This window comes from Cryptococcus neoformans, assembly GCF_000091045.1.
Source record: "Cryptococcus neoformans var. neoformans JEC21 chromosome 10 sequence".
NCBI classification, from domain to species: domain Eukaryota; kingdom Fungi; phylum Basidiomycota; class Tremellomycetes; order Tremellales; family Cryptococcaceae; genus Cryptococcus; species Cryptococcus deneoformans.
Genome location: NC_006679.1, coordinates 381,545 through 400,780, shown reverse-complemented (window position 1 = coordinate 400,780; position 19,236 = coordinate 381,545). Strand labels below are relative to the sequence as shown.

General features: G+C 47.8%; 3 protein-coding genes across 3 annotated transcripts in view; all 3 read left to right on the top strand.

Annotated features, from left to right (window-relative positions):
- CNJ01380 (midasin, putative) overlaps positions 1-10,756 on the top strand; it is a 15,952-nt gene extending 5,196 nt beyond the window's left edge. Inside the window, exons 5-16 of the mRNA XM_024657948.1 lie at positions 1-151; positions 197-256; positions 311-2,560; positions 2,610-3,201; positions 3,259-3,440; positions 3,495-3,727; positions 3,781-3,925; positions 3,977-6,843; positions 6,899-7,224; positions 7,280-8,891; positions 8,945-10,555; positions 10,602-10,756. The exon at positions 1-151 is cut by the window's left edge and continues 2,262 nt beyond it. Of these exons, the coding sequence (XP_024513671.1) occupies positions 1-151; positions 197-256; positions 311-2,560; positions 2,610-3,201; positions 3,259-3,440; positions 3,495-3,727; positions 3,781-3,925; positions 3,977-6,843; positions 6,899-7,224; positions 7,280-8,891; positions 8,945-10,532 (10,006 nt within the window). The 3' untranslated portion in view covers positions 10,533-10,555; positions 10,602-10,756. The remainder of the gene's footprint in view (positions 152-196; positions 257-310; positions 2,561-2,609; positions 3,202-3,258; positions 3,441-3,494; positions 3,728-3,780; positions 3,926-3,976; positions 6,844-6,898; positions 7,225-7,279; positions 8,892-8,944; positions 10,556-10,601) is intronic.
- Positions 10,757-11,299: 543 nt separating this feature from the next.
- Positions 11,300-14,431, top strand: CNJ01370 (expressed protein). The gene is made up of 5 exons (XM_567514.2): positions 11,300-12,747; positions 12,801-12,831; positions 12,882-13,464; positions 13,512-13,970; positions 14,023-14,431. The coding sequence occupies exons 1-5, from the start codon at positions 11,558-11,560 to the stop codon at positions 14,250-14,252; spliced, it is 2,493 nt and encodes an 830-aa protein (XP_567514.1). The 5' UTR covers positions 11,300-11,557; the 3' UTR covers positions 14,253-14,431.
- A 928-nt stretch (positions 14,432-15,359) lies between these two features.
- Positions 15,360-17,777, top strand: CNJ01360 (carboxylic acid transport protein, putative). Its single transcript, XM_567513.1, has 12 exons — positions 15,360-15,731; positions 15,782-16,053; positions 16,103-16,153; positions 16,201-16,289; positions 16,347-16,565; positions 16,616-16,656; positions 16,708-16,808; positions 16,859-16,949; positions 17,006-17,067; positions 17,127-17,152; positions 17,207-17,286; positions 17,344-17,777. The coding sequence occupies exons 1-12, from the start codon at positions 15,468-15,470 to the stop codon at positions 17,674-17,676; spliced, it is 1,629 nt and encodes a 542-aa protein (XP_567513.1). The 5' UTR covers positions 15,360-15,467; the 3' UTR covers positions 17,677-17,777.
- Positions 17,778-19,236: the final 1,459 nt, after the last annotated feature.

Sequence of the window (19,236 nt, the reverse complement as noted above, 5' to 3'; positions counted from 1 at the left end):
ATTAAATGACAGGGGAGATATGTTACAAATCATTAATCAGTCCTGGAAACATGAGAATCTACGGCAATGTGGGCCTCTAATTTTGGACTACTTTTTGTGGTTTGGTAAAAAATTAGGGGATTCTTCAGGTTTAGGGCTACGAGATATTCTAGTGCGTTCTTTAACATATTAAAAAAGAAATTACTAACAAATGCAGGCCTGGGTCAGCTTTGGAAACGACTCATACGCTAAAGGTCTTAGTGTACCTCAAGTCTTCGTGAGTTGTGGTCAACCGCTTGTGTCCGTACATCCCATGCTAATCACATAACAGCATCATGGAGGGCAGATGGTTTTAATCGACGGTCTTGAATCTCTCCCACAAGTAGCAGGGATGTCTAGCAACTCCATTGAAACCCTTCGCAAAGACTGTCTGGCGCAGCTCGATACACTGGCTGCGAGCCTTGGGATGGATTACCTTGTTTCGAGAAATCTTGAGGTTAAAATCACCCAGGATGCGGTTTCCATCGCTGGCTTCCTTATTCCTCGAGGATCCATGCTTTCAAAGTCTACAAACTTCCGTTTTGAAGCGCCGACCACAGCCCTCAACACCATGCGCCTAGTCCGCGGCTGTCAGCTTCCCAAAGCTATCTTGCTGGAAGGCAGTCCCGGTGTTGGTAAGACAAGTTTGGTATCGGCACTTGCTGGTGTCGCTGGTTATCATCTTCACCGTATCAATCTGTCTGATCAGACTGATCTCATTGACCTTTTCGGTTCCGATCTTCCTGTTGAAGGAGGAAAACCTGGTGAATTCCAGTGGCGGGACGCGGCATTCCTCGAGGCAATGCAAAAGGGAGAATGGGTGCTCCTAGATGAAATGAACCTTGCTTCCCAGACAGTTCTCGAAGGTCTTAATGCCGTACTCGACCATCGAGGTACTGTTTATATCCCTGAGTTGGGCAGATCTTTTAGTCGCCACCCAGATTTCCGGGTATTTGCTGCCCAGAATCCTTTGCAACAAGGTGGCGGGCGTAAAGGGTTGCCGAAATCTTTTCTCAACCGTTTCACCAAAGTCTATCTTCAAGAGCATACTGCTCAGGATCTTATGATAATCTGCCGCAATCTCCTTCCTATGCCTACCAACATTATTGAGAAGATGATCTCATTCAATGACACTATGCGTATCCAAACAATGATTACTCGAGTGATCGGTCGCGAAGGGAGTCCTTGGGAATTCAATCTGCGGGATTTGTTCAGATGGTTCAGCTTGCTCTCTCAAAAAAATGGTTTAGAGAGAACCGACCATCCAGCGGAATTTTTCCAGATGGTCTATCGACAACGTTTCCGTAATGAACGTGATCGTCAAGCTGTTACCGATATTTTCCACTCAGTATTTGGTCACGAGGTCGATTCAACACGTCCTTTTTTTTCAATTTCTCCCTCATGGATGCAAGTTGGCCACTCCATTGTCTCTCGAGGCAGTAATCCATCAGTCGACGTTACTCTCCCACATCACCACCTCGATATTGCTGAATCTATTTTGAAGGGTATCGAATTGGGTTGGCTGGTCATCTTAGCGGGTGATAGCGGTGCGGGGAAGCGCGGTCTTATTCGTGGGCTTGCCAAGGGTGCCGGCAGATTATTGGGCGAATTCGCTATGCACCCAGGCGTTGATACATCGGAGATTCTTGGTAGCTTCGAACAACAAGACGTCAGTCGACTTTTGAATTCCGTGTTCGGCAACGTTTCAGACCTCATTACTCAGGTCTCAGACGCTCAGCCGGCCATATTGCGTCGCCTTGAAGATCTCGCCGTCATCAGAGAGCAATGCCAGGCATCTTTCAATGTGGAAACCCTCGATGCGTTTAGCACACTCTCTCAGGCAATTCTCTCAGAATTGTCCTCTTTCATCGACGTGAGCTTAGCGCGGCAGTCTTTAGATAGCCTCATAAAGGTCGGACCCAACGCAATGGGCTTTGCATGGGTTGACGGTGAACTCATTCATGCGATCAAAAATGGCGGGTGGTACCTTATTTCCGACGCCAACCTTTGCAGTGCATCTGTCCTTGACAGATTAAACAGTCTCTGCGAAAGCAATGGAGTGCTAGTTTTGAGCGAAAAGGGATCGTCTACCGGTAGCCCTGAAGTCCTTCGGCCACATCAAGATTTCCGGCTTTTTATGACTTACGACCCACATTATGGAGAGTTGTCAAGGGCCATGAGGAACCGAGGGTTAGAGTTGTTCCTTGATGGGAAAGGAATGTCCAAATCTGTAAAAAGGCAGCCTTTGATTTTGGCAGATGATTCTGTCCTACGCGAACTGACTGTTCTTCAGTCGACTGTGAAAAACGAAAGCGAAGGTTATCCTATCTCATCGGCTGTCGCTAGCAGCATATCTTTACAAAGCCAAGGTGGACTTGCTTACCTCCCACGATTCAGCCACACTCTTACAGGCTCCGTTGGTGAAGGGTACTCTGTACTGTCGCAATATTTTTCCTATCAGCGACTGGATGAAATTTGCAGGAGTCATGCTGTGGAAGCTTGTTCATTGCAGCGCTTAGACTTGGGCTTTGTCGGAGCTATGGTGAGTTTCTTGACTCATCAAGTATTTTATGTTGACCAATCATGAGTAGCCTGTTGATCTTACACTGAATCCTAACATCCGCGCCGTCTCTCAACGACGGGGAGCTATCAATACAGTCTTGCAAACCATTTTGCGTGGTGCCATTCAGCTTAGACACCTTCAATCCTGGATAGCCGATCCAGCTCATGCGAAGACAATCCTTGCCTTGTCTGCTGTTTCGAGTAGGCGAGGACCTTCCAGGCCAAAAGTGCAAGCTGGTGGCGATGTCTATCCTTTCATTATATCATTCCTCGAGATCGTCCAGACTCGTCTTGCTTCGCTCGTTTCAGAATCGCCCCATTTATTGCAACGCCTTGATCGGGTCTTTGTCTACGTGCTTCTCATGATTAGTCACGCCAAATCGTCTGTCTTTGATTACTCATCTACGAAGCTTCTTGCTCGCTGGATCGAACAAGACACTGAGGGTATCACATCACTTTGTCCAGTTTTGGACAAGCTGCAGAACTTGGCGAAAACAGTGCAGCTTACAACAGGCTTGGGTCAGACAGAGATATGGTCACTTTTCAGAGAAACGTGTGACCAAGGAAGCAGTGAAGATTTGGTAAAGCTGACTTCGTTGGCAGACGACGTGTATGATCCTCGTAAGCGACCACACTGAGTTTCTCTGGTAAGGAATGATTGCAACTAACATGGCACAGATATGAAATATTCAATCCTTCAGGCTTTCGCTACTCTCGGTGATACACCGCGAGAAAGTACGATAATCCAGGAGCTCACGTCCTTGTTGACAACGTCGAGAAAGGAGATGAAAGAAAAGGTCAGCGGACGATGGACAAATTGGCCCATCACGGACAGTCTGAAACTTCAAGCCCTTTGTAATGTGAGTTGTCAAAGTTGTACAGCTCTGCTGTAGGCTTATGTCTTGTGTCTGTAGAAAAACTCCCAAGATGTCTTGAAAATACTGCTTGAGGACATAAGTGTCAAAGTGTCGTCCTTGTTGCCCTTGCAGAACAGCTTAGGCCCCACTCACTCGCCTGCAGCATTATTTGAGGCGCTCTCAGGCTGGATGAAAGGGATTTGGGACCATTCAGACTGCAGTGAAGGTATCCTCTCTGGCCCAGCGGATTTGTTCAAACCCGCACGTTTATCATCTACATTGCGCTTTGGGTAAGTTCGCCTATCCCTCAAGATCTGTCCTGTAAGAGCTGATCATCTCCTAGCCTTGTTGAAACCGTTACCATGGCAGAGATACCGGATCAGGATCAAGCTTTGAATTTTTCTGTCAAGACTATCTTGTTTGACGCAGAAAACAAGGATTCTCGTAGAAAGAATACTCTCGATCTTGCTGTGCACTGTTTAAGCCTTGTGAGCCAATGTGATAATACGTGCAACGCAGGTTTTCTAATCGTCATTTAGATTTTATCTGCTTTCGGTGTCCCCTGCTTGGCGACGCAGGTTACCCCGACCTCAATGGCTTCTGTTGAAGATGCCCTCGATAAATCTATCGATAATCCAGCTATTCATTTCTTGCACCAATCATATCACAAATGGATTACGCCTGCATTCTCAGAGGCGAGTCTTCGGCCTCATGATTTAACCAACATAGGCCAAGTATGGTTAGCTCTATCCCGGTTTCTCCTGGATTTGTACGTTACAAACATTCCAATCGATCCTGGTGTTCGCCGTGGCTTGCAAGGTGAAGTAATCGCTGAGCATCTGGCGTTGGTAAAAGAAGAGCTGGCAGCCCTGACGGCTAAAGAGATGGTTTTGAAAGGCAAAATTGACTCCAAGCTTGTGGCCGACCTTATGGGCCGTGCTTCAGTTCTCGAGAAGGAGGAGGAATCCCTCGGACCAAATCTTAAACGTGCTTCTGATGTCTTGAAGCTTTCTTACCTCTTCAATGAGGTACATGCTTTCCTTTCCGACCTGTATGACAGGAAACATATGTGTTCTTTGATCTCTGCTTTGCAAGATACTCACATACAAGCTATGTCACGGGAAAGAGATTTCCAGCTGGGTTCTTCCGCTTTTATTCAACGCCTCTCAACAACCTATTCAGAGATGTCCGACCTCGTCCATCCTGTGGTCACTGCCGTTCTTTTCGGCAAGTTTGGTTTGCGGCTAATTGCAAGAGACGTTCAGCTTCGCGGTAGCCGTCCGGACTCTACTGTGCCTCTCGCCGTTACGTTCCCTCTCGCGCGCGGCGTGAAACAACTTCAGAAGCTTTCTGTTGACTCGCCTGTCGATCAAGCAACCGGCGTACCAACCGAGTTGCTTGCCGCGTCAGCATACTTGTATGAGTTGAACACGACGCAAAGCAGGATCTATTGTGTCCCACGTTTAGCTCAAAGACTTGATCGTCTCTACCAAATTTGGAGTGCAATCCGTTTGCGAGAGCAACAGGAAGCTCAAGATGCGGAGAGTCTCTATAAAGTAAAGAAGACTGATATCGAAGTCTTATCGGACGAAGAGCAAGAAGCCAAGGAATTCGCTGAGCTCTTCCCCCAGTATGAGGATGCCGGAGCAGAAGACGCCTTGCCAAAACAGAAAGAGCTTCATCTTAACAAAGAGAATCAGAAAGGCTTCCAACCATCTCATGTTGCTTCTTTCAATGCCCTGATCAGGCAAGTCTTCGGACAAAGTTCGTCAACGTCAAGCTCTCTGCTCAAGCAAATGATTGATGAAACTCTTCATACCAATTTCAACCCCGTTGCTCTCGATGAGCGCCTTGACGCCTCTAGTTTGGCTTTCCAAATCTCCACGTTGCATCGACGTTTGGCGGATGTCAGAACGTCACCTTCGCAACCCAACTTCTATCTTTCCCCCAACGAACCCGAGGCCCGTAAAGCCCACAATATTGTTGTTCGCTTGTTAAAGCGTCTGCGTATTCTTATCGACGAATGGCCAGAACAAATGGTCTTGGTCCATATTCGTGACCGCTGTGAACGCATTCTTACTCTCGATACTCGCAGCCCTGTCGCCAAAATACTTATTGCAATGGAGCAACTTCTCATTCACACCGAAGACTGGGAAGCGTATGCTAACCGAGAAAATTCATTGTCCACCTTCAGAGATGAGACTTCAAAGCTCATTATCGAATGGAGAAAGTTAGAGTTGGTCTCGTGGACAAGACTGCTGGATGATCAGGCTGAGCATTATGCGTCAGAGGACAATGAGTGGACCCTTCGGTTGTATGGTGCCCTCATCCATGGGCCTATAGGCAGCAACGACGCCGGAAAGCACATAGAAGAAGTACTGCCAATGGTGTCCACATACATCAACAGCAGCACATACGGTCTTTTCACTCCTCGCTTGGACCTCCTATCTTGTTTCCAACGCATGGCTTCTGAACTATCGATCCACCATGCTGTTCTTGGCAAGGTTGCGACTATGTTGCACAATGTGATTGCAAACGCTCGCCTTTTCGAGTCTAGAATATCAGATGCCATGGCCAGCCAGCGTGCTGTCATTGACAAGGCCGTCAAGGACTTCGTGAAGTTAGCAAGCTGGAAGGACGTCAACGTCTTTGCTCTCAAAGCAAGTGCGCAAAAATCTCACAAGGCTTTGCATCGCAGCATTCGCAAGTTCAGGGACGTCCTTCGACAACCTATAGCACCATTAATGAGCGAATTGAACCGGATCGTGCCTCAAGAAACTCCTGTTTCGTCAGAGCCGCCGCCTCCATTCTTCATCAGTATCACTACTTTAACCTCAAGCTCATTGAAGGACAGGGAAGAGGCCAGTCCTGATGTTCCTGATGTCCTTGTACGGTTAGAAGAGACCCTTGATCGCTATGGTCAAGTTCACCTCAAGCTTCGCGATACCATTACCGGTGCTACGGCGTCTCTAGTCGATTCGATGGCCGTTGACATTATCGAGACTGCTAGCTCACTTGCCAAGCAGACTCCTTCAGCCCTTACCAAAGAGAATGAAAAGGTCGTCAATAATTTGGCCAGCCGCAAGCGGAAGGCCTATGCTGACATGCTGAAAGCTCTGCGCGCTTCCGGATTCTCACAGAACGTTCGTGCCGATCAAATGAGTCGTCAGCAATCGAGTGCGTGGTTAGCGACTCAGCTTCCTGTATCAATTGAATGTATGCCTTCATCATTTGATACTACTGGAGCTGCAAAAGTGGAAAACTACCATCATCGGTTGGAAATTTTGATGTCCGCCATGAGGGCCGCCTTCAACGGTCACAACCCAGATATTGCATCGCAAGATCTGCAGCGAGGTATTGGTTTTGTGGAGTCAATTTACGCTTCTTCGTTGAATGAACGCGCTCGGTAAGCTATTCATTACCTTCATCTGCGATTGATTATTGCTAACACCGTCTATCAGAATTGTCAGCCATATTACTCCCCTGTCGAAGCTGTACGCCATTCTTGAAAGATTAAATATTTGCGCGAGATCGACTTCCGTTATTGGTGGGCAATCTGTTCTGAATGCTCTGCAAATCACTGAATCCTGGGCGTGCCAAATCGACGGTGCGCTTCGAGAGATTGAAGACGGTGTGCGCCAATTTCGAGGATTGCAAGGCCGCCAGTGTCTGCCAGATGACCTTATCTCCGTGCGTGAGTTAAGACAGGAGTCAAGTCTACTTATTCGGGCCTTGGCGACGACCCTAGAATCCGTCGGAAGGTCAGAATGTCTATTATTCACTAATGGTAAGCACATGAATAATGGTAATTGGTTTTGATGACAACGCTGATGAGATTGTAGAGGAGTATACCTTGTTGAAGACGGCTTCACGCATTCGCATTAAACTTCTCGATCGCTTCCAATCCCAAGCCTCGTCACAACCTGAATTTAAGCATCTTTTCGATCCAGTAGTTGATATGGTTCAACAAACTTCCGAGCCGTCAGTTTCTTACAGTATCTCAGGCGATATGGGCCCATTATGGATTAAGAGCGACGAAGTCGTACAGGCATTACTGGTGGTTGCCCAACAGATGAAGTCCAATGTCATCACCGACGTAAATGCCGACGAATATCCCCATATTCCGACGGATTTCAAGCAACAGAATGTCATGATCACGTCTTTACGCATCGTCGATGTTATCGAACGTCTTTCTTCTTTCACCACCGCACTCGCCTCCACGACTTCACCTTTTGTTCCTAATTGCCTTTCTCGAATTGTTCCTTTCCTCGAAATCTTCATCCAAACTTACATTCAGTCCATCAGTGCGCATATCCACACGGTCAAAGCGACATATAAGTTGTGCTACGTTGTTGGGCGGGTTGTGCTCGACCTTTCTCAAAAAGGTTTCTGCAAACCACAAGAAGAAGGTGACAGCGGTGAAGGAGAGGATGGAGATATGGTTGAGGGTACTGGAATGGGTGCCGGTACGGGTGAAAAGAATGTAAGCCAGGAGATCAAGGAGGAGTCTCAAGTGGAGGGTCTTCAGGGTGAAGAGGAAGAAGAGCAGGAAGAACAAGGTGGCGAAGAAGATGATGCTTTCAGTATGGACGAAGATTTCAAGGGTGAGATGGGTGAAGGTAAAGAAAAGGAGGAAGGAAGTGGCGATGAAGAAGAGGAGGAAGAAGATCATGACGAGCACGTCGGGGACGTGGACCCCTTAGACCCTGGAGCAGTCGATGAGAAGTTCTGGGGAGAGGAACAAAAGGAGGAAGAAAAGAAGGAGAGTGATGAGCTGATGGACCAACAGACCCAAGACCGAGAAGGAGAGTCTGAAATGACAGGGAAGGAAGACGAGAAAAAGGAAAAGAAGGACAATGAGAAACAGAAGCAAGGAGAGGAAGCGCAAGAGGAAGACCAGAGCGGGCAAAAGCAAGATGAAGGTGGAGAAGAAGGGAAAGAGGGGGAAGAGCTCGAGGATGAAGAAGTCATGGGTGAAGAACGCAATGAAGAAGGGGAGGAGCAACCCGTTGGTCAGGATCAGCAAGAAGCCTCAGTGCCAGAAGGCGATACACTTGACTTGCCTGAAGACCTAAACCTCGACGACGACGGTCTAGAAGACGGTCAAGACCAAGAGGAAATTCTTGATGATGATATGGGCATGTCAATCGATGGCGATGAGGAGAATGACGAAGACAGGGAAGGAGAGGAAATCGATAGAACGAATGAGGATGAAGGAGAAGAGGTCGAAGAAGCTCCTGCCGCAACTGCTCATGGTGAAGATGAGACAGAGGAGGAAGCACAGATGGGCCAAGACGCCGACCTTTCAGCTGCCAACGAACAGGCCCAAGAGTCTGAAGTTGGTAAAGGTGTTGGCGGTGGTTTAGAAGGGGACAGTGATAGACAGAAAGAGGAGAAGAAGGAGGAAGAAGGAGAAACAGAGGAGATCGGGGCAGATGCGCAAGGCCAGGACGGGTGAGTCAAGTCTCTTCATTCGGCGACATACGTCTTCTAACGATGTTTCCCAGAGCTGCTCCCCAATCTCAACAGCAGCAGACCTCCACTTCTGATCAGCAACAAGCTGACGGACCTGTGGATTCTGCTGGCGCCCCTCTTCCTAGCGATAATCAATCTCAACCACAGTTGTCACGTAGTCTTGGCGATATCCTTCAGGAAATCCGACGTCGACATGACGAGATCCTTTCTCAACAAGAACGAGAAGAGCAACCCTCAGACAACCAACGGGCTCCCGAAGAAACTTCTGGTCAAGTTGAATACGTCAAAGAGGATGAAGCGAAGGAAGACGACCAGCAGGCCCTTGGTAAAGCCGGCGATGAAGAGAGACAGAAGCTGGAAGATTTGAAGATCGTGGATGAGGAAGAGACAGGAGAGGAAAGACAAGCGATGGAAGATGGTCCCGAAGAGAAGGACGTCGAAACAGAAGCCAGAGACCACAAGCCGGCAGATTCCAGCCACCAGACTCGAGGGGAATCTGATAATGAGAAGGAACAGACTGAAAAGGCTTTGACTCAGGCAGACATTAGTGGCAAGCCTGCTGGCGAAGTTGTAGACGACGGAATGGACGTCGATGAAGAAGTCGAGGGGGGTGTTGAGCGAGGAGAGATACCCGCCGATGACAATGTCGATGAGCCTGATCTCAATATTCTCGACCCTGCTCCCATTACCAATGAAGTGGCTGCTGCTGAAGATCTTTGGCGTCGTTACGCTACTATGACGAGCGACCTATCGTATGCTCTTTGCGAACAGCTCCGTCTCATTCTCGAACCCACACTTGCCACTCGTCTTCAAGGTGACTTTCGAACAGGCAAGCGCCTCAATATGCGCAAGATCATCCCGTATATCGCATCCGAGTACACCAAGGACAAGATCTGGCTTCGTCGCACAAAGCCCTCACGTCGAGAGTATCAAGTCCTTCTCAGTCTTGACGACTCTCGATCAATGTCCGAATCTCATTCTGTCGATCTCGCTTACCAAACCCTTGCCCTTGTTTCTCAAGCAATGAATAAACTCGAAGTCGGCCAGGTCAGTATCGCTAAATTTGGAGAGTCTGTCGACATGTTGCATCCCTTCAAGGAAGGCGGCTTCACAGATGCTGACGGCGCCAAAATCATGTCGAGCTTCAAGTTCGACCAACAGAAGACCGATGTGGCTAGTCTGGTGGAGAGAACTCTGGGATACTTGAGCGAGGCGAGGAATGGTGCCGCTATGAGTGCTACCGCGCCTGACTTGTGGCAATTGCAAATCATCATCTCTGACGGCGTCTGCCAAGACCACGCACGGCTGAAAAGGCTACTGAGGCGAGCTCTTGAAGAACGGGTCATGATTGTCTTTATTATTGTCGATTCTTTGCATCAAACTACTGCGCCCTCTACAGCTCCTGCTGGCACTGCTTCCGCTTCGCGACCAAGCATCCTATCCATGCAAACGGTCGAGTACAAGAACGTCAATGGCGAGATGAAGCTCGAGATGCAGCGATACCTCGACACTTTCCCCTTTGAGTTCTACGTGGTGCTCAGGGATGTCGAGGCGTTGCCCGGAGTGTTAGCTGATACACTGAGGCAGTGGATGACAAGAGTGTCTCAATCTCAGGAATGATTATATGAGATATGATGTTGAGGGTGAGTCCGTATCCGTATCTCTGTGGCCTACGCTAAACCATTTTAGGCGTCAGACTGTGTGAATTATGATCTTGGATTTTGAATGTTTTCTTCATTTCCCGGCAGTGGCATTGCCATAATTTGCATAATAGAATCACAATAATTAGTTCCCATAGCATAAGTTGATGAATAGATAAATGTATGTAACAGTTTGGTCTCTTCGTAAAGCTCAGTTGCGTGATCAATGCGGTAAAATGCATGGTGCGCCAGGTGTGAGTGATTGAGGCTTCGATATTTTCAGGAACAATTCACTCATTTCGTTATAATTATTACTACTTATTTACTACTTGTGTCGCGTTTTCTAATAAGGAAAAAGGAAAAGTCGGTTGCTGCCTTTGCGCGAAGCAAAGTGTGCCTGGAAACGTCAATTATGCATCTCAGGGTCCAATCAGTCTATTTTAACCTCGGCAAGTCGTCATTCGGCAAGATTTTGTTGCAGTCTTTTTTTGTAAAGAGGGACGTTTTGGAGATGCAGAATGTAGCAAGCAGAGTCAGAGGGTGATACAGCTCTGTATAAATGTATCGCCATTATCCTCTTGCAGTAGCACCCCGCGACCTATGCAGAAGACGTTATTAGAAATTAGTAGATTGTGACTCTTTGAAAGAGGCTAAATAAATACGTAACGGTCGGCCGATTAGCAGAAGGACTGAGGAGCGAAATGCGCAGTCCCATCTTTTTCGCTGCGAAACAGCAAAGCCTACTATAGCAACTAGCAACCAGTCGTAGATCGACAGACCAGAGCCACGAGACCATCTTGTGACTGTGTATATTTACAACCTCATCATACTTCTCTTCCCATTGAGACTTCCTTTCAGGAAAGGTGTCTTCCCTGTCAAATCCCCCTTTGACGTCAAGAGACAGCCGCTAGATCTCCCTCCTGAACTCTTGTAGAACTCGACCACAACATTAGCCTTTCTTTTTCGAGCGGGTGTGCCGACAAACATCCAAGACCCAATTCAAGAATGTCGCAGTCAAGCAGTTCCCGCGATACCATGGGAGAGTCATCTTCATCTACTCCCGAGATTTCTAGCGCTGGCCGCCTGATATCCCATTTTGAGGACAAAGAACGGTCACACGACCCCGAATCATTACGGGAGCGAAAACAAGACAGAGAAGATTATGAGCTGTCTGAGTTTGACTCTTCTTCCGAGGAAGAGTCCCACAGCTTACTACCATACCATCTTCTACCATTTGGGAAAGGCAAGAAATCGGGTCATTGGGCACTGTCCGAGAGGCCCGTCAGGCGCCTCCGCCCAATGATTCTGTCATTCGGCGCCTTCACCATAATCGGTATACTTGTGACCGCGTATCTGTTTTTGGGTGAATCCATACCTTACGAATCCTTTTCCCCGGCGCCAAATGCTGCAAATCTGAGCCTATCAGACCCCCTAGACAACGAAAGTGCCGATTCTCAGTCATGGAAATTCATGGCTAAGAGTCTCAAATCCGATCCCACGCATATTGTGATTCCCGCTCATGAAGCGCCGTCGATTGCATTACTTGAACCACTGCATGACCGATTACCCTATTCAATGCTTTCACAATACTTCTCCTCCGGTCGATTACCGTCTTCAGTTTCGCCGTCCAATGTACCTCCGCAACGCCCTCTTGACCTCGTATATCTATTCGTGAATGCCTCGTCTCCGTATTGGTTCCGAGAGATGGAGGCGCGCGCGGTCTTGGAAGATGTCAAGGTCGGCAAAGGATCCGGCAGATCACGTCACTGGAGAGATAACGGCGAGCTTCGAGCCGCGGTGCGATCCGGTGTAAAGGCCTTGGGTGACGAAGCTGGTCGGGTACATGTTGTGACCGCCGACTGGCCAGTACGAGAGGAAGACACTGAGCTTCAAGTGGAAGCTGGGAAATGGAGAATAGGGCAAATTGCGGAATGGTTGGATTGGGACAGCCAGAAAAGAGAGGGGAGACTAAAGTGGCACTTTCATTCCGAAATCTTCCAACTACCCAAAGACGGAGGAGTTGTGGACCTGGGAAGGTCAGTGCCCAGGAACGAACGGGCGGAGGATGAGAAAGGTACCCAGACCTGGAATAAATGGCAAAGTGAGGAAGCGTGGAGAAACGAGTCCCTTCCTAGTTTCAATTCGTTTGGCATCGAGCAGCGTCTGGCATGGGTCGAAGGCTTGTCTGAGAACTAGTAAGTTTCCGATCGCTGCTTATTTGGGATCAAACTGACAAAGAGTCTTCCAGTGTCTCCTTCAATGATGACATGTTCCTCCTAGTGAGTATTCCAGCCTGTGTGTTTCCATCGTGTCATTGACATACGTCTAGCGACCACTCTCAACTTCTGACTTCCGACATCCTCTAGCTGGGAACCTCGTCCGTTTTGATCCCGGGTTACTCGTACCTGAAGTCATGACTCCGGACCAGCTTTCTGACCCAGGAGAGTGGGGTGCTCTTCAACACGCTAACCAGCTGCTATCCGCCCGCTTTTCGGCCCACAAGCGCTTCTACATGCACCATCTCCCAAAAACCCAATCAAGAACTATTTTGCATGAAGCCAGTATCATGTGGTCCCCCCAACTTAGCACAGCGAGCACCAGGGGGTTCAGAGAGAGCAAGCGTGGTGAAGGTGATGTGGAGATGGCGTGGTTGATAACCCATCTGAGAGTAGAGAGATGGAGAGAAGCACTTCTTTGGAGTTGGATTGTAGCAAAGCTGGGCCGCGAGGAGGATGTTTGGGAAGAAAATGAAAAGAGAGAGATGAAAAAGGTCTTGGGAATGACTTCCAGCCAAGGAGAGGAGATTGAAAAGGCGGAAATTACAAGGGGAACTAGATCAACCTTGAGTGATCTGGACGCCCTGACGGAGGCTGCTGGTTGGGAAGGACCGAAAGCTACTGATTATCATTTTTGTGAGTACGGTATCACAAATATCGCTCGAAGCTGACGATTGTACAAGCTTCTATGGATGGACATCTCTCATCATCGCCCGACGACCCCGCGTCAGGAGCTCAATGCACCTTCCATTTCAGCACCTGTCTACCTGCCAACTTTTTCGACTCATCGACTTCTTTCTCAGCTTCCAGTATGTTCACGCGTCTTGCCTTCGAACGTCCTGAATGTGGCGATTGCCTCATCACTGCTTTAATTAAAGCTTCCGGTAGACGCGGTCTCTCAGCATTTCTTCCTGAGGAGGATCAGGTATTCTACCCAGAACAGGAAGAAGAGAAGGGCATGTGGAAGAGGAGTGAACCTACACTTCCATTAGTTAGTTCATGGAAGGATGGAGACTTCAGTTTGAGAGCGAATGTAAAGGCCGGACAAGATGTTTGGGATGGTTTTGAGGCCAGGGAAGATGGTGGAGTTAGTTTGAGGGCTTGGTGTATAAAATTATTGTCACGATATAATTACGTCTATGGTGTGTCATCTTGTTCGCTCCTAGAGTTGGTTTCGCTAATCATAAATCATAGGCTCTACACCATCTCGCTTTACCCCTGTTCACTCATTCTACCAACTCTCCTCCGCTTTGGAGTCGGTTGACAATACCCCTGAGGTAGCCATGCTCTGTATTAATGATGACCAGGCAGACTCTGGTTCGGATAAGTCGAGACAGAAATTTGGAACTTGGATGGAAGGTCGATGGGGAGGGGTTATACAGGGTGTCGACTGGGAGAGGCCTAATGTGAGCTGGGTTGATTGATCGATCTTGTCATTCGCCGGAAATCTTGTCAATCATGGGTGGCTGAAGGAAAGAGGAAGAGAAGCATACCTTGCATTACTGCATAGACAACTTATCGCTTTTTGTAGAATCAAACGCTATATCTGATGTGTGTACAACATGATCTCTTATGTAGACATAAAATGTGACAACACTTCCACCAACTGATTGTTGATCTGTCCAATACTCGCTACGCCGCGCTGTTGCTGGCGGCGTCCTTCAGGTCTTGTACTTTTTTGCATGCGGAGAAATAATACGACCACGCAGTACTCGTACTGCTGGCTACTATTTACGTACTTCGTCGTTATCCTTATTAATTATCATCATTTATAATTAACAAATAAGCTTGCTAATAATTGACTGATGGTGGCGACAAAGGCCACCTTCCGATGATAAGGGCGTACATTTTGATTCCGTCAAGCACGATCCGACCAATCAGACCGAAAGCTGCGGGACCAACATATACTATTTACCTGCTGCCGTAGCTGCCGAAGCACGGACAGATCATGGGTCCACGAATAGCACCAAAAAAGGCTAGTAGATCAGCGCTTGGCGCCCATGACTTATGCGCTAGTCACTTCCTTCTTCCATCTGGCTTTGGAATTTGGAATCGAACAACAAGCTGCGGCAGAGGTGGGGCGAGATGGGGGACCCATCCAAAACCCCTCCGGTTATCCCCTTGCCGGAGGCAAAAAATCACCTATTTTAGGAGCTTCTGAATAGTTCCCCCTTTATTAAATAATCTAGCTTGTGTGCCTGGTTCCTTGCAGCCCCCCAGATATGATGCTCCGTACATTAAGTATGGCATCGTTGTCAAATTCCAGAGGTTAGAGGTTAGAAGAGCTGCTAGACGGGGGATGAATAATTCATTGTTTAACAGATATTGTATGGCGGCCCAAGGTGGAAGAGCGAAGGTAAGAAAAAGAAGAGGCAAGATAAGCTAAGGAACAAACCCGATCAGTCCGTCTGGGACCCCACGGTATGACAAACCTCTCGTATTGCATTTGCCTTCATTCGTAAGGGAAGTCTGCACAGAACAGAGAAAGAATCGCAGTATAATAAACCTATCCACTTCAAAGATCCACATACTTCGCCTTGTACTTACACGCCATCCATTAATCACTAGCGACCTACAACTAAGCCAATAGCCATAGCCGTTCATAACTGCTTCGCCTTGTGTTCATCAAGGATCACCACATGTCCACCTCACACCTTCCTCACCACGCACAGGAGCAAAAGATTCGCCACGAAGATGAGTCTGAATTCGCCCTTCCAGCGCGCCGCTCCTCTTCTATCCGCGATCAATTAGCAGCATGGCACGCCAACAGAGGGGACAGGTCCTTTTTGAGATGTATGATTCCCAGTCTACGACAGCCCGTCGCTGGAGAAGAACCTGAAACAAAGAACCCTTTTAAAATCATTCGAGCTGTTTCCCCTTTTGGATGGTTGATGTTTTTCTCGGTAAGCGCAATATTTCATTGCCAGGAGTGTCCCAGTTGATCTGTCCGCAGGGGTGGCTCGCATGGACAATTGATGGTTACGACTTTTTCTGTGTTTCCCTCACCCTTGACTCCTTAGCAGAGCAATTCGATGTCTCTCCCAGCTCCATTACTACTGCCATCACTCTTACCCTTCTATTTCGTTCATTGGGTGCCGTTATCATTGGTCTTTGTGCCGACCGTTATGGACGAAAGTGGACCTTGGTTTTCAACTGCCTTTTGATCATGGTATTCGAGCTTGGATCTGGGTTTGTCAACACGTACCAGCAATTCTTGGCCGTCAGGTGAGTTGCTCCTTTCTCCGCTGTAAGAGCTGTGCTGATCGACAAACAGGAGTTTGTTCGGTATTGCTATGGGCGGTATCTGGGGGTGTGCTGCAGCCACGTGAGTATTCTATTACCTTCTTGAAGCGATGTACTGACTCTGTATAGTGGTCTTGAGAATGTGCCTCCTATTGCCAGAGGCTTGTGCAGTGGTATTCTCCAGCAGGGTTACTCCTGTGGCTACCTTCTCGCTGCAGGTATGTGTCAACTCTTATTTCGCACTTATTCATTAAGCTGACTTACCACTTTAACAGTCATCAATCTGACTGTCGTTCAGCAGAGCAAGTACGGTTGGCGAGCGATCTATTTCTTCGGTGCCGGTTTCTCTCTGCTAGCCGCTATTGTCAGGGCTTGTCTCCCGGAATCCCGACAATTCATTGTCGCTCGAGAAGAAGCCAAGGCGAAGGGTATTTCCAGCAAACAGGCCTCTAAGAATTTTATCCGAGAATTGGGCAACATGTTCAGAACTAACTGTAAGATTTTCCAAGAAAACTGGAGGGAAGGATCTGATAGTTCGCGGCAGGGCTTCGATGGATATGGGCTGTCTGCCTTATGACTTTCTTCGTCAGTCTCTTGGTGGTATACCACAGTCTTAACAACTAACATTTAGATCAGAACTTCTTCTCCCACGGTAGTCAGGACCTTTACCCGACTTACCTTAAGACCACTAAAGGTCTTTCCAGTTCTCTCGCCTCCAAGGCTACTATCATCTCTAAGTGAGTTTTGCAGCCCGTTGTACTTTCCTTTCTGCTAACAAGCTGTATAGCTGTGGCGCTATCGTCGGTGGTACTATTGCTGGTCACGTCTCTCAATTTGTAGGCAGGCGGTTCGCAATCTTGGTGTGTTGTATTTACACGGTAAGTGCACACTTGCTTCATTTACTGTTCGCTAATACGTGCTCATAAACTCCTAGGCTTGCTGGATTCCTCTTTGGATTCTTCCCGATAGCTTCGCTGGACTTGCTGCTGGTGGTTTGTAAGTAGAGACCGTCTGGTCTCGCAGATCATGGCGGCTGACAGTATCTCCTTCCCCAGCTTCATTCAAAGTGGTGTCCAGGGAGGCATGTTGACTTGACTGCGTTGATTGTGAAATCCTATACTGACGAATATCGTAGCTTGGGGTGTTGTCCCTGTTTACCTCGGCGAAATTGCTCCTCCAGCTTTCCGTGCTCTCTTCGGTGGTCTCTGCTACCAAGTAAGTTGTCTGATTATTTTTGTGGCCTTGAGAGAGAAGACTTACACCAACCATTAGCTTGGTAACATGGCCTCTGCAGGTTCTGCTCAAATCGAAGCCGATGCTGGTAAATCCCTCAAGCTGGCCGGTACCGACATCCCAGACTACGCTGCTATCAACGGTATCCTCATCGGTGCTGTCATTGCCTTTGGTATCATTGTCGTTTTCCTCGGTCCCGAGGCGGACGGATCCCATTTCGAAAAGGCCAAGGTCGCTATCGAGCGAGGCGGGGGCGAAGTTGCTCCTACCGAGTTGTTTGAGAACAACACCGATGTACATAGACAGTTCTTGGACAAGCCTGAGCTTTCACACATTGAGAAGTCTGAGGTTCAGCACAAGGAAATGGCTTAAATGGCTTAAACACCTGTCATTGTCGCCTTGGGTTCAGGCTGGCTTTTATCGTGTTTAATTAGTTTCGTGATCTCTAATGATATTTGTATAACTATTCTCGCCGTGTGACATGTTAAATGGATTTTGATATTAAGAGGGGTAGCGTCTGGTGAAAAAGTAGTAGAAGATTACTTCCGATAGATTTGTTGGGACTTGGGAAACCTGAACTTTAAAATACGTAATGTAATCCCTCCAATAATTCAAGGAGATGCTAAAAGTAGATTCTCGTATTTCGAAAAGCAGGATTCTCGCTCGTATATCGAAATCCTGAGCAGCATCTTATTACCGCGTGATACGTAGCGGGACTGATTACGTGCGTCCCCAACATTACCTAGGTACGTATAGCCCATTTCCTCATTTACATTCTTACTTCACATCTCAGTATCTACAACATCTAGCATCTAACACCCATGTCAGCCAGCAACGAAGGCATCCATTTTGGGTTCTGTACCTTCCACCAATATCACACCGTTCAACATTGTCGTCGCAACAAGAACACCGAACCCCCAGCAGGAATGGTGTAAACATTACACATTTATATATTGCAGTTAGTCTCCTCTGGACTTGGACGCTAATTTCATGTCGATAAAGTCAGAAAAAGAGGACCTAAGGTCGCTCTAGTTCACATGAGTGGTTAGACAACAGCTTTGAGCCTTCATGGATTCTTTAGGAGCGACAGTTGCGCCCGACCCTGCGATACGCTCCCCTCCGGTCCCACAGACTCTCACTAACGTAGCGCCTTCATACAGAGGGGAGCAAGCATCCCATGTAGCAGCATTTTCTCACCCTGTTACAACCACCGATTCCTTCCATTACCTTATGACTACTTCAGCAAGCATGCACGCTCATCACTCGTAACGCGGAAATCCTGCCACCAATTACCTTTTTTTCCAACGATCTTTGCTCGTCCGCTTCGTTGAGGGGAAGAAGAAGAGTCAGAAGGGGTGAGAGTGGAGAAGAAGAGGATGGAGATGACAACCGTGGAGACAATGAGGAGGATCGTGAGGATAATGAAGATGGGAATCATTGGTCAAGATGCTCTGAAAGATCGAAGTCAAGCGGCTTGTTAAGCCATGATTGCTCCGATGGAATACGCACATGAGTATGCGATTCCCTTCCCTCAGTTCTGATCTGTCCAAGCTGACTTTTGCACACTGGTTTCGTCAAATTCATGACGACTTTTTGCACCGCTTGTTTATATCTTACAAGCTTCCAGTGTAAATATAATCCAAAACAGTACATTGAATCCTTGTGCATTCTAGAATGTATGTCCACTCATGAGTTTATCTCTGCACGTTCTGTCCCCTGATCTCTTCGTTACACATACCTTTCTTCTTGCGATTCAAGCTCGGATCGCTATTCACATGAATATATTGACGTGTGTGGCCTTCATTCATGTAGCTAAGGGACTTGCAGATCCAGCTCAGTAATTGCATGTCCACTCCTCGCCGGGCTGGGGAAAAGTGCCAAAACTTGGGAGAATTATTCGTTGTGATGAACTACTTTCAGAACAAGCTGAGT

Coding starts and splice junctions, on each gene's coding strand:
- CNJ01370 (XM_567514.2), top strand. CDS start 11,558: ATGTCGCAGTCAAGCAGTTCCCGCGATACCATGGGAGAGTCATCTTCA. Junction 13,465..13,511: donor AGCTACTGATTATCATTTTT/GTGAGTACGGTA, acceptor CGATTGTACAAG/CTTCTATGGATGGACATCTC. Junction 13,971..14,022: donor ACGATATAATTACGTCTATG/GTGTGTCATCTT, acceptor CATAAATCATAG/GCTCTACACCATCTCGCTTT.
- CNJ01360 (XM_567513.1), top strand. CDS start 15,468: ATGTCCACCTCACACCTTCCTCACCACGCACAGGAGCAAAAGATTCGC. Junction 15,732..15,781: donor GATGGTTGATGTTTTTCTCG/GTAAGCGCAATA, acceptor ATCTGTCCGCAG/GGGTGGCTCGCATGGACAAT. Junction 16,154..16,200: donor TGGGGGTGTGCTGCAGCCAC/GTGAGTATTCTA, acceptor GACTCTGTATAG/TGGTCTTGAGAATGTGCCTC.